Source organism: Bubalus kerabau, chromosome 8 (assembly GCF_029407905.1).
Source record: "Bubalus kerabau isolate K-KA32 ecotype Philippines breed swamp buffalo chromosome 8, PCC_UOA_SB_1v2, whole genome shotgun sequence".
Lineage (NCBI taxonomy): Eukaryota > Metazoa > Chordata > Mammalia > Artiodactyla > Bovidae > Bubalus > Bubalus kerabau.
The window spans coordinates 17,295,400-17,310,272 of record NC_073631.1 but is presented as its reverse complement, the minus strand read 5'-3'; the positions used below and the strand labels follow the sequence as shown (position 1 = coordinate 17,310,272).

The 14,873-nt window shown below is 39.5% G+C and overlaps 1 protein-coding gene across 1 annotated transcript in view; it reads right to left on the bottom strand.

Moving 5' to 3' along the window:
• SDHAF3 (succinate dehydrogenase complex assembly factor 3) overlaps positions 1-9,605 on the bottom strand; it is an 88,240-nt gene extending 78,635 nt beyond the window's left edge. The window contains exon 1 of the mRNA XM_055589798.1: positions 9,320-9,605. Within this exon, the coding sequence (XP_055445773.1) occupies positions 9,320-9,493 (174 nt within the window). The 5' untranslated portion in view covers positions 9,494-9,605. The remainder of the gene's footprint in view (positions 1-9,319) is intronic.
• Between the last annotated feature and the right edge of the window lie 5,268 nt (positions 9,606-14,873).

Below are 14,873 nucleotides of genomic sequence, written 5' to 3'. Positions count from 1 at the left end.
TGGGAGTTGGTGATGGACAGGGAGGCTGGACATGCTGCAGTCCATGGGGTAACAAAGAGTCAGACACGAATGAGAGACTGAACTGAAGTTAGTGTGAATATGTTATCATCTCTAGGTATACTGATAAAAGTCCAATTCCAAATCTACAAAACCAATTACCAGGGCTTATGCTGACAAGCCCAGGTGGCACAAATCTGTCTAGAATCTCCATCCTAAGCCTACTGTCTTCCAAGCCACCTTCCATCCTCTGTCTGACCTGCCAGAAGACAAACTAACAGTTAAGCAATCTCCTCTGCCAGTTATAATTCACTGTCAGCCTTCATGCAACCTTCTACAATAGTTAGAAAAAGAAAAGGTAAAAAATTAAAATGGATTTCTACGTTAAGTAACAATTTTGATCAAATTAAATTATTGGAGAATTATCACTATTTAAACATGATCTCTAAGAAATTAACATGAGAAGATTCTTCACGTTGCTTAAAAAGACTTAAAACTATACCAGGTGGATAGTCCTGCTGACTCTTTTCTAATCTCAATTTACAGCTCTAAAGGTTCTAAATTCTTACTATATCTTCTAGTGGTTAGGGAAAAAAGAGTAGTAACTAAAGTTTCATTTTTAATCCACACATATTTATTCTTTTCCAGCAACAGTTTATAGTTTTCAGTGTACAGGTTTGTACATCCTTTATCTGAAGTTTCCCTTCATATTTCATAGTTTTTTATGGCAAATGGTATTTTAAAATTTTATTTTCCAAGTTTTCACTGCTAGTATAAAAAAGTACAGTTAATTCTTATATATTAGTCATGTATCATACAACATTGCTAAACTGACTTACTAAACTCCAGAAGATTCTTTGTAGATTACATCAAATTGTCTACATAATCTTATCACCTGTAGATAAAGGCAGTTTTATTTTTTTCTTTTCAATCTGGATGCCTTTTATTTCTTCTCTTATTTCAGTGGTTATTTATAATACTAAAAGTCTACACATTTAGATTGTTTTAATTTTACAAAGCTCAGCAAGAAATAATAAAATATATCACTGAGATTCATTAAACATGAAGAAGTCTAAGTTTACCCTAAATAATTTAAAGGGTAAAATTACAAAATATATTTATAATGTGCTGGTTGACTCACTGGATGAGATTGCCTGTGCTTTGTGATATAATCAGAAACAGAAATACTGAGCATATTCAACTGCATTTTTTAAAAAATCACATTTATTGGCTTTCCTATAATTACTAAAGTAGCACATGATCTGGAATTTTGAGATACAAGGAAGAAAATAATAATTATCCTTAATCCTATCACCCAAAGATAAACACTGTTTATGTTTAATTGTATCATGAGCAGTTTTCTACAGCATTAATTTCTCTGAAGCACCATTACTAAGAGCTCCATACTAACCCATCCATCATATGGTTATGTTATAATTTCATTCTTCTCCCATCACTGGATATCCACACTGCTTTAAAGTTTTCACTATTACCATATACATTAAGCACAGCAGTTAAATTTGTATATAAATCAGAACGACCTCTTATTAGAGTCCCTTTTGCCCGTTCCTTTATTAAAGCTACCAGTGTTTTCCTAATCCAAGCTCTTCTTATACTAATGCTATCAATCATCTACCACATTAATCCCAAATATATTTCATTTGCCTTTCTATTATTTTTTAATTCAGGAATTATTAATTTTATGTTAATGGTAACTATTACAAAGACAAATAAAATATATTTTGTTTTTATTATCCATTCTATCACAACAGTAATACAAAGCCCTGAAACTAAAAGAAAAGATTAAAGAGAAAAATCAGTGGTGCCAATGAAAAGTGTAAAGTAGGTTAAGCCATTTGATATAGTTTTAACTCATCTCCTAATATAACCATATCTTAGGTAAAAGAGAACTCGGTCCATCCTTAATCTCAAGGGTAAAATATTACTTCCCCTACTAAGACAAAAATAAGGTCCAAAGAAAATTCCCAATAATCACACAGGACACATTTGTCTGACACTGCAGTAACTTCCATTTTCATTTCATTAACGAAAACAATCTTTGAGAGAGAAATGTGTCCCAATTAGCATCTTGGGTTAATAAACATTAAATTATTACCTAAACAACACCTAAACATTTCCCTATTAAGCTAGAGGTGTATTTGATAGAAATATGACTTTAAAAAACTTCCCTGTCCCTTAAGAAAAATATCCAAAATGGAAAACAAACCAAATATACAAATAAATTGTAGTAAGAAAAAAATATGTAATCATTCTATATTAAACAAAAGTTGAATCGTTTTAGGGAAACATTTCAAAAATAACTGATGATCATGAGGTAAGAACACAAGGTTTTCACTGCAACTGCTTGTGTGACACCACACAAGGCACCTCACTTCTACAAGCCTTAGTTTCTTCAGCTTTAAAATGAAAAATCTAAGGAGTCCCAGTTCAAGACGGCAGACTAGAGAAATCACAGCAGCTTATTTCCTACTTCTTCACCCTTCCAAAATTCCACTGATCTGATAATAAAGACACTTTTAAAGGAGCAATCCATAATAATTAAGGAAAGGAGCCATTAGAAGCCAGAGTTCAATAAATTTCTCAAGATGGAAAGCAGGTGGAGGAGTGTAATTAATAAAATAGCCTCGATAAAAGCAGTCACAGCTTCAAAACAGAAAAGATCTGAGGACAAAGCCAAACTGCTAGAATCAACTGAACGCGAACACCGGGGAGGTAAAGAGGAGGAGGAGTCAGAAGCAAATGCAAGGGAGATTAACTGAAACTCTGTAATTCAAAAAGTAATTCTCTAAGAATAAATAAATAAATGTTAACTTTCTAATCAACACACCTCACTATATGCAGAGTTCTTAGTTTATTATTGCTTTACTTATAAATTTAGACAGATAACCAAAGTTCACAAGATATTGGAAAACTGAAAAAAAGACACCAAAGTAAAATAAAAACTGTCCCCAGAAGAGAGAAATTAAGGAATAAAAAAGAATATTGGCCCTTATTATAAGCCCTTCTACACAACTTAGTTTTTTTTAACCACATGCATACATACTTTGGTTTTTCAAAAAAGCTTAAGTACATTAACTGAAAAAAAAGTTTACTGAAGTCCTTTCAATCAATTCTAATACTCTCCCTATGTAAAATTTCAGACATTTGCTCTTATTAAGCAACTGTAACACATAATTATGTCATAAAATAAGTAAACCAGTAAGATTAATACTATGCATACAAAATCTTTAAATTCAACGCAAAACTTTCAAATTCTTAACTCTGTGTGGTATACAGATACACACACCTCTACAAACACATACAGTCTTGTTTTAGAACCATAACCACTAGCATATTAACATTATCATGCTATTATCATTATTTTAAATCTATAAATTCAAATACATTTAAAATCATTTAAATAAAAAGACATACCCCTATGTTCCAGTAACATAGTATAAAGTCGATAATATATGCAATGTTGATCAAACTATTATTTTTTAAAAACATCTTTAGCTACTTCAAAGATAAGCACTGTTATAACACGTCTCATGACACCAATTAAAAGTATTTCTCTAAACAAACAGTATCTTAAAAACTTTCAAATGGTTCAGAAATTTAAAACAGAAACGTTTTATATTCCAAGGATATACTGTTTCAAATCCTTTCCTTTAACCCTTTTTCTGGAGAACGCAATGGTACCCCACTCTGGTACTCTTGCTTGGAAAGTCCCATGGACGGAGGAGCCTGGTGGGCTGCAGTCCATGGGGTCACTAAGAGCCGGGCACAACTGGGCGACTTCCCTTTCACTTTTCACTTTCATGCATTGGAGAAGGAAATGGCAACCCACTCCAGTGTTCTTGCCTGGAGAACCCCAGGGACAGAGGATCCTAGTGGGCTGCCGTCTATGGGGTCGCACAGAGTCGGACACGACTGAAGCGACTTAGCAGCAGCAGCAGCAGCAGCAACCCTTTTTCAACCATTAGTTAGGGACCACAGCCCAACTAAAATTTTTTAAATGGTAAAGCTTACTGTAGAAAACACATGTGTAACACATCACCATCCAATCAACCATCATCATCCAGTAAACCATCACAGAAACAGAGGAACACGCACAGCAAACGGTGCAACCAAGAGGCTCCCAGATGACTCCCTCACACTTGGTAGATGATCCCCCACATGTATAATCCATCAACAGAGGTAATTCATTCCCTTTCTCCCACAAACTAAAATACAAAGTACAAATCAGGATGTCCAAAAGCAAAAAAAATAATGAAGTCTTCAAATTAGGTAAGAGAGGTGTACAATTATAAAAACTGCAAAATACCCACCTACCCTAATTATATGAAGTTAAGGAAACTCTGAACATAGATGACATGCAACTTCATCATACATTGTTAAATCTGATAATCAAAGTTATAAATAAGAAAAAGATATCTCATGTGAGTTACAAATGGACAATTACATGAATCTGAAGCATTTTCTTGTCTCAAAAATGAGTACAACAAAATAAAAAAAGCAAATATTATAATAAGGACTATCATACAAGCCTAAAGACTTAAACATCATCAGGAAAGGAAAGAGAACGTTGCTTTGCAGAAGTAGCTAGGAACAACAGAACACAGAAAAAGGAAAGAAGAGAGCATTCCAGCACTACACTACCACCTTCATTCTCTTCAAGGTTAGTGGTCTATCTTTGACCACCTTCCAGCCTGGGCACTTTTATTCACATCTTTGGCCTACCGACCGACTACAAATAATAAATTTTAACTCTCTATCTCCAGTCACAATCTGTCACCTGAGTATCAGAGGAATATGTATTTTAGAACATTGTCACTTGACTGTCCCATCAGAATTTTTAACACAAAAATGAACGATAATGAACTAATCTGCCACTGTTCCCTCTGTACACACACACACACACACACCCCTATTCTGGTTATTGGTATCATATTCCAAAACTTAAGAGTTATCCATTCTATTTCCTCCCCTCTAACTAATCTTGTATTGGTCACCAACTCAAGTTCTAGTCTACTGTAAAAAGAGTAACACAAAAATCCATACTCTCCATCCTCAACAGCTCTGTCTTGGTTCAATTACATAAATATATTAGGGCTGTTAGTTACATTTTATATATATCTTATATACATAAACATATATATTTATATATAAATTATACACATAAATTAATATATTTATATTTTTAATATAAATTAAATATTTATACATCACATATAAAATATATTTTAATATATTATATTAATATTTATATTGTATTTATATTAATATATATCAGATGTTTATAAATGTTGTATATTTATATATTATATAACATATTATCTATATAAAATATAAATGAATAGTTTATACATAAATAGTTACATTAATACATATTATATATATTAGGGTTTATATATATATATATTATATATATATAAAGTTCTGTAAAACCTTCTTTTTTTTTTAAATCTTACAGAAAAACTCAAGTGAACTTTTTTCCAACTCATATTTGGGATTACTACATCTCTCCTAAAAGCTCTCCCTGCCTTCAATCTGGCTTAATTCTTCAATCATTCCTTTCTACTCCTGTTGAAATTATCTTTCTAGAATATAACTTGAATCATTTTCATCACCATTGCTTAAAATCTTTCAATGACTCAAAATAAAGACCTAAAATCCTTAGAAGAATATCCTGTTTCTTGTCACCTCTTTAACTTTAATCTCTTTCTAATCTCCCATATAATACACTAAATTCTGATCACTGCAGATCCTGGAAAAACTTTTACTGTTTCTTACCTCAATACCTCTGCATGTTTTATTTCCACTTTCCCAGGGTTTTTTTCTTGACAAGGCAACTCTGACTTGCCCAAATGTCCTCTCATACACTACACGTGGCCTCGACTTCCATTCCTTCTTTGGTCCCACAGCATTTTAACAGACACCCTTCCATACTATAAACATCTACTAACTTGAAACTTGGACACCATAAAAGTGAAATACATATATTATTCATTTTTGTGTCCCACAATGCTAGCACTCTGCCTCGCAATAAGTGATCAATAACTAAAGAATGTTGAAGAATTTTTGCTTTTTCCAGAAACTTTCACTATCAGCCTTGCCCAGAGACACAGAACAAAGCAGCTACTTAAGGAAAACAACTGAAACCAGGCAAGAAAGCAGTAAGTGGGGCCCAAAAAATGAAAAATTAAATATACTTTTCAAAGTTGTTCCTGAGAAACGTCTCACATTCTAACACTAACGTGTCATACTTGCTATTTAATTTTCAGTGCTTATTCTGATTTCCAAGAAAATAAATGGTAAAAAGTTTTCTCTCTACAACTGGGTCAGCACAGAAAGAAAAATGGGAAGTATTACCTAAATCAGCTATTCTTCAAAACTGAGCATAGTTAGAATTTTTAAAGTTCTATAATAAGTAAGAACCCCATCTGATCCACCCAACCCCAATTCCACTCTTTATAGAGTTGTCTCTTAAAAGACTTGGGAGTAAGATTACAATGGGTATTTTACTAACCAGTTATCATTCTCCATAGAGTCCCAACATATTTTCCTGAACTTAACTTTTTTTCTTTTATCGTAAGAAATTAACATAAGTTCACTACTTTGCAAATATGCATTTACATTTTTATCCTTAAGATAAAATGAAATACTTTCCTTTTACCATCCCTCAAATGGTCCGTGAATAGAAATTTGCCCAGTTGAACTCACTCTAATATTTGTAACAGTTTTCTGGGATCAGAGAAGGGAATAGAGAACTCTCCTCCCAATACTGAGCCCCCTAGCATTTCTGATCCTTCCCCTTTCTCTTCTCCAGTAGTACCCACACACAACTTTGCTCTTTAAAGTAAAACAAATTCAAGTTCATAAGTAATTTTAGAAGTGTGTGAAAGAATCCCAGAGACCAAGCCACACAGCACTGGAATAAATTTTTTTTTTTTTAAGCTGAATTCCTGACACCAATTCTAATGGGTTGATCAACAGCGTTTTTTTTTTTTACTCTAGTTTATTTTTTAATGTATATTCTTATTACTGTCTCTAGCCTATTATCGGGCTTCCCTGATAGCTCAGTTGGTTAAAACAAAACAAAAAAACATACATCTGCAATGCAGGAGACCCTGGTTTGATCCCTGGGTTGGGAAGATCTGCTGGAGAAGGGAAAAGCTATCCACTCCAGTGCACTGGCCTGGAGAATTCCACCGACTGTATAGTTCATGGGGTCACAAAGAGTTGGACACTTCTGAGCAACTTTCAGCCTACTGGTATTCTGGGTTCCTATTCTTTCCCTAAAAAGTTTCCTAGTTTTAGGACCTCCCAAAATGCCCTTATTTCTTCCCAATATAGAGCTAAACTCCTGCTCCTGCCACAAACTGATCTGGCTTAAAAGATGTCACTTATATTTACATACACTAATTTAGAGCTGTGTGAGTGTGAGCTCAGTCGGGTCCCAGTCTTTACAACGCAATGTACTGTAGCCCACCAGGCTCCTATGTCCACGGAGTTCTCCAGGCAAGAATACTGGAGTGGGCTGCCATTTCCTCCTCTAGGGGATCTTCCCCACCCAGGTATCCAGTTCATCTCTCATGCATTGCCTGCACTGGCAGGTGGGGTTTTGTTTTTTTTTTTAAACCACTGAGCCACTTGGGAGGCCCTAATTTAGAGGTGCATATTGTAAATACTGTTATTATTCTGCAGATGACATAATAAAACTAGGAAAAGCAGTATAACATTTATAAATGCCAATACTTTAATTTGAATCCAGTTCTTCTGACTTCAAGATCAAGTTACCATATTAAAAGAAAGCAGTCTGCATTTAAAAAGATTCAACTTCCCTGGCTCTAGGCGACCTTATTGCATCTAATACATATAATTTTTAGGCAAATTCTACATTTCACTCTCGTCCTAAATGTCCCTTTTAAAAGCGTCAATGAGGCTTGTACAATAAAAAATTCTGCGACTCAGTTAAAAAGTTCTGTGTTCACCCTAATGTTCACTCTTTTGGCTTTTTTTTTTTTTTTAAACAGCCTTCAGTAGTTTCTGTAGTCATCAACTTTTTAGGGTAAGAAATTGCTTAACTAGGTTCTTCAACCAACAAGCACTACTACGTGCTTTCAAATACCTGTCCTTTTAATAGTCAATTCCATTCCTTTCTTGCTATTTGCAAATCATATCTGGGGGTAATCCTGCATGGCTCCTAACCCCACGAAATACCCTATTCTGGGGGCTTCCCTGGTGGCTCAGTGGTAAAGAATCCGCCAGCTAATACAGGAGGCACGGTTCAATCTCTGATTGGGTAAGATCCCACATGCCAGGGAGCATCCAAGCCCGTGGGCCACAACTACTGAGCCTGTGCTCTAGAGCCCAGGAGCCGGAACTACTGAGCCCACCTGCGGGCACCCACCAAGCCCGCGTGCCTAGAGCCCGAGCTCCGCAACGAGAGAAGCCACGGCAGTCAAGCCCACGCACTGCAACTAGAGAGTGGCCCTCGCTGGCCACAACTACAGAAACACCCGCGCAGCAGCGAAGACCCAGCATGGCAAAAAAATAAATAAAGTTACTTAAAAATATATACTCTGAATATCTTCTAACTTCACTCAGAAAAAGGAAGGGAAATCAAAGGAGCTAATGCCTCTGCCTACTTAAGATCTAGTGCAATGATACAAATTAAAAAATAACGTGACTACGTGAAACAAAGTAGATGATTACGAAGAAACCAACTTTCACCTAACTTAACTCTGACCAGCATTTTTGCCCATCGCTTGTAATAAACCCCAGGCTTTTCCCATTTCTGTTATCAGTCATGTTATAAAATGAGACTATTAAGACCCAACAAAGAGCACTGGGGTTTAAAAATGGTGATTACAGAAACAAACCTCTAAAATTCTGAAAACCAGTAAGGAGAAAACTATTATCAACAGGCGCTTGCTAAGTGCAAGGCACTGGAGGGGACAAAAAGCTGCCAAACGGGAAGCTCTTTAAAAACTTGACCAGGTGACTTAGTCAATTTTGTAACCTCCATCCTCACCCCTCCAGCGCCAGGCAAAAGTCAACTGAATTTGAAGCGCTGGTGTATGACATGTGCTGCAGCGAGGACCCGTGGGACAGAGACCGGCTTGGGATGTAACTTTGGGAGGTATTGTTTAAACGGCTCTGCGCTGTTCAATTCAAACGGAACAGGCTGCCGCTCCGTCCGAGCTTGTGTGGGGCCCGGGAAACCAGCCAGGTCAGGCGGTCTCTCCTAACTACAAACCGGGACACCTTTGAGGGACCCCAAAGGTCTGGGGCGATGAAAACCAGAGTTACTTGCCTCCCATTCCTGCAGGAATCGTTCGGCCTCTTTAGAACCAGCGGTCTTGTGTCTCCTAAATTCGTCCTTCACGTACCGGTCGCCAAGGTCTTTGAGGTCTGGGGGCAGAACCCGGTGCAGCAGCAAAATACGCCGATACAAGGCCCGGACACGCGAGACATGCCGAGCAGACATAATGCCGCGCGTGGACCCCAGGCCGCGCCTGCGCAGAAGGTCAGCGCCCCCTTGCTTCGCTTTCCAAGCCGGATATAAGTAACCCGAACACAAGCGGAAGAGGGCACGCGACCTTCATCCGGTTTGGTCCGTTCTAATATGAGGACCTTCCTGAAACACAAGCGGGAGCGGCAGGCGGGATACGGGCCAGTCCTCCTTCCAAAGGGGCGTGGCTTTCGTGGAGAGCTTGGGATGCTACCACTCAAGGACTGAGTCCTGGGCCGAGGGGGTCCTCCACCAAGAGTCTGACCTGGACCTCTTGTCACCCCTCATTTACACCCCATCATCTTGTCCATTAATCTTACCCCTTTCTCTAAAAGCCGTCGTCAAAATCGGGCTCCTCCAGGAAGCCTCCCATGCCTAAATTCAAGCCATTTAAGATGTCTTAGAGTGTTCCTCCGGAGAAGGCAATGGCACCCCACTCCAGTACTCTTGCCTGGAAAATCCCATGGCCGGAGGAGCCTGCTAGGCTGCAGTCCATAGGGTCGCTAAGGGTCGGACACAACTGAGCGACTTCACTTTCACTTTTCACTTTCATGCAGTGGAGAAGGAAATGGCAACCCACTCCAGTGTTCTTGCCTGGAGAATCCCAGGGACGGCGGAGCCTGGTGGGCTGCCGTCTATGGGGTCGCACAGAGTCGGACAAGACTGAAGCGACTTAGCAGCAGAGTGTTCCTGCCTTCAGGCAATGAGATGAATCTCTTCATCCACAAGCCCAACCACCTACGTACCTTGCAGTGTTGTGCTCCTAATTTGTGCCCCAAAGGAGTGGATTCTTTCCTGTAACTCAAGTGAGACCTGAGCCAGCAGGTAGCAACCCTTAGCTGAACTCGGGTTGGCTGAAGAAGAATCATTAGGGAACCTTTTAAATGTATTGTTTCCAAGGCCATGATACTGGAGATTATGATTAAATAGTCTGAGAGGAAAATGTAGAATCGGGAGGTACACAAATCTTCACCTTTTACAAAGGCTATAGAGTGTGACCAATGAAAGCTGGCAGCAATTTGGCCTCCTTCTTTCTGTCCCATCACATGTTTGGTCCTTCAACAAACTCTGATGGCTCCCCCAAAAAAATGTATGCAGAATTTGATCACTTCTCACTAGTCCCTCCACCACTATCGTCTCTGTTTATTGGATGTGGTAGTACTTTTTGTGTTTCTGCTTCTGCCATGATCAACTTTGGTCATGAGTCAGTTCAGTTCAGTTGCTCAGTCATGTCTGACTCTTTGTGACCCCATGGACTGCAGCATTCCAGGCTTCCCTGTCCATGACCAACTCCTGGAGCTTACTCAAACTCATGTCCATCAAGGCCGTGATGCCATCCAACTATCTCATCCTCTGTCGTCCCCTTCTCCTCCTGCTTTCAATCTTTCCCAGCATCAGGGTCTTTTCCAATGAGTCAATTCCAATGAGTCTATGAGGTCACACAGAGTCGGACACGACTGAAGCGACTTCACAGCAGCAGCAGCCGCCTAATCTCACCAAGCCATTTACCAGCCTGGCCCCTTCTAGGCCCCCACCAGGACTCCAAAAATAGTCCATGCATCCTAAGTAGCTTCAGTCGTGTCCCATTCTTTGTGACCCCATGAACTGTAGCATACCAGGCCCCTTTGTCCATGGGATTCTCCAGGCAAGAACACTGGAGTAGGTTGCCATGCCCTCCTTCAGGGGATCTTCCCCACCCAGGGATTGAACCTGTGTCTCTTACCTCTCCTGCATGGGCAGGCAGGTTCTTTACCACTCTTGCCACATAAGGGGCCCAGTGGGGGGAAAAAAAAAAAAACCTCACCAGAGACTGCCAGGACTTTCCCTACTCTGGCACATGCGCTCACCTCACACTATCCTGTACTAAAGTAACCTTTGGCGGCCACTGGACTCTTTAACTGCTCATAAGTAGTCCATGAATACATACATCTAATTATGACCTTTATGGTGCGTGCATGGTAGCTAGCGCATCTTTTTATGTAACCTGCAGTTGTCAATCAAGGCTGTCAATCAATGACCCCCTCTGGATTATGCAAATGACTCTGCCTTAAAAACTGGACTCCAGACCTCTGGGGCCAATTGCCTCCCTTGGTGTGGCCCCTTCTCTCTTGAGTTGTTCTCTCCTTTGGGTGTGCTCAAGTTGCTCAGTCGTATCCAACTCTTTGCCACCTGGTCTTTCTTTCCTTATGGTTAATAAACTTCCTTGCAACAGGTAAGACCTTAGATTCTTCTTTGCATCCCTACCAAGACGTGAGGTCCACAGGAGAAATGGTCTCTATAGTCTTCCGCTAACAAGCTCATTACTTCAGGTCTGGTTCTGATGAGACCCTCCCTGGCAACCATATTTAATATTGCTACCACGTCATGCAAAAAAGTCTCTAAGCCCCTCGGCTTTATTTTTCTTTATGCTGCTGCTGCTGCTGCTAAGTCACTTCAGTCATGTCTGACTGTAGCCCCTCAGGCTCCTCTGTCCTTGGGGATTCTCCAGGCAAGGATACTGGAGCGGGTTGCCATGCCCTCCCCTCCAGGGGATCTTCCCGACCCAGGGATCGAACCCCAGTCTCCTGCATTGCAGGCAGGTTCTTACCACTGAGCCACCAGGGAAGCCCTATTTTTCTCTATAACACTTACATATTTTACTTGTTTGTTTATTGCCTGACCTTCCCCTTGCCCCCACTAGATTACAAATTCCAGAAGGGCAGGGATTTTGTGACTATGTGTGTCAGTGACTTAAATGACCTGCTGGTGATGAAGGGGCAAGAGTGGGGGGAAATTTATGTGATTCCCTTCCAGATTCCAGAGTTTTGTTTATGCAAAGACTTTCGAAAGACAAAAAGACGCACATCTCTCTTCCAAAGGCAAGGGTGTACTCATTTTAGTATTCTTTTCAGGCCCCACAGCAGCAGTGCCTTATAAATAGTAAGCACTCTAACATTTATTACCTTGAATGGACTTTTTCCTTTTGCTTAAATTTTGGAAAAATATTTATTTAAACGAGCACAGAAAATTTTTTTAAATGGATTTAATTTGGTTTTTTGACAAACCACATTCATGGCAAGGATTGAATGGCAACATGGTTATTTTACTTCAGGAAATTTTTTTCTAACCATACTTCATCTCCTAATATCCCTGTAAATTAAAAATTAATTTATTGTTCCAGTTTACTTTTTTTCTGGTTTCCTTTGGGGTTAAAGTACATTTATAATAAATACTTCTATCAGAGCCAAAGCTCTTATAAAAATGTGGGGAAAATTCTGCCAATAAATTAATAAAAAATAACAATAAAAGAATTAATTCAGCATAAAGGGAGCAGAAAAGGTCCAGAAAGCTTTGGGCAATCAATGCTCAAAAATGGCAAATGATGGGTAAAAGAGAAGCCAAGACATAATGGTGTGGTTATGACTTGAGAAAAATCCAGAATAACGGTGAGAATAATGGTATATGACCCTTTATTTTTTATGGTGGGCTGGACAGTGAGTTATGTTTTGAGGACAAAATTTTCTGTTTCTTTCACCTTCCAGTTTAGGCTGACCAGTTTTCCTTTTGTGGTCAAAATAGCCATGAACTAAAACTAAGATCTGAGTTCTGTTCCTGGCCACGAATCCAGATAAGTACACTTCATGTAAACCTTTCCTTATCCTTCCTCCATGTAGTCTGTTTTCCTCTGTATTACTCGGCAAGTCACTCAACCACTCTGGGCCTAGATTTTCTCATGTGTCAAAGTGGGGTTAGGTTAATTCTCAGGTTTCAACTGCTAGTCTAATCATGTTTTGTACCCACTCCCCTCCAAATTTTTTTGCAAAAGTAGAAGCAGATAGGGCTTCCCTGGTGGCTCAGATGGTAAAGAATCTGCCTGCAATTCGGGAGACTTGGGTTCGATCCTTGGGTCGGAAGATCCCCTGGAGGAAGGCATGGCAACCCACTCCAGTATTCTTGCCTGGAGAATCCCCATGGACAGAAGAGCCTGGTGGGCTACAGTCCATGGGGTTGCAAAGAGTCGGACATGACTGAGCGACTCAGCACACAGAAGCAGATATGTAACCCACTCTGAAATAACTGTGTTGAAAAGATTTTTATTTAAAAACAAAGGGAAAATTCCTCAAAACTTGAATCAAAGAGGTTTCCATATTTTCCTTTATGGAGGTGTAATTGACAAAGAAAAATCAGGAGGGGAAATTGCTTTTGGAAACACATTTTACTTTAGTCATATTGAGTTTGCAGGGACAGCCTATGTTAAAAGATGCATTGAACAAATTACCTAATGCTGCTGCTGCGGCTAAGTCGCTGCAGTCCTGTCCGACTCTGTGCGACCCCAGAGATGGCAGCCCACCAGGCTCCCCCGTCCCTGGGACTCTCCAGGCAAGAACACTGGCGTGGGTTGCCATTTCCTTCTCCAATGCATGAAAGTGAAAAGTGAAAGTGAAGTTGCTCAGTCGTGTCTGACCCTTCGTGACCCCATGGACTACAGCCTACCAGGCTCCTCCGTCCATGCGATTTTCCAGGCACGAGTACTGGAGTGGGGTGCCATTGATAGTAACAGTGTAATTTGCTATTAGGGCTTCCCAGGTGGCTCAGTGGTAAAGACTCTGCCTGCCAATGCAGGAGATGTGGGTTCAAACCCTAGGTGGGGAAGATCCTCTGCAGTAGGAAAAGGCAACCCACTCCAGTATTCTTTCCTGGAAAATCCCATGGACAAAGGAGCCTGGCAGGCTACTGTCCAAGGGGGTGCAAAGAGTCAGACACCACTGAGCCACTAAGCACAGACACACAATTTGCCATTCGTCTAAGTCAGTGGTTTTTAACTTTGGCTGTATATTACAATTACTAGGGGGAAATGGTTTTTAAAAACTGATAATAGGGCCCCACTACAAACCACGTGAATCAGAATCTCTGCGAGTGGGGAGAGGCATTGCTTTTGCTTAGAAGCCCTTCCAAGTGCCGCCAGGATTGAGAACCAGTGGTCTAAATTTCCAACTTGGAGACACTTGGGTTCTAGGAAGAGTATTCAAGATATTAAGACACTGTTAAAAATTGGTTACTAAACATCCAGGGCTTTAATACTAAAGTGTTCCTGCAATAATGGGGATAAAGATTTTGATACAGCTAAAAATATCCTAAAAATAAAATGGAGGAAGCGAGAAACTTGGAAACTAGAACTGATACATACACATTACTATATATAAAATAAATAACTGTTAATAATAAGGACCTCCTGGTTAGCACAGGGAACTCAATACTCTGTAATAACCTATATGAGAAAAGAATCTAAAAAAGAGTGGATCTATGTATAAGTGATTCACTTTGCTGTACACCTGAAACTAACACAACATTGTAAATGAACTATACTGAAATAAAA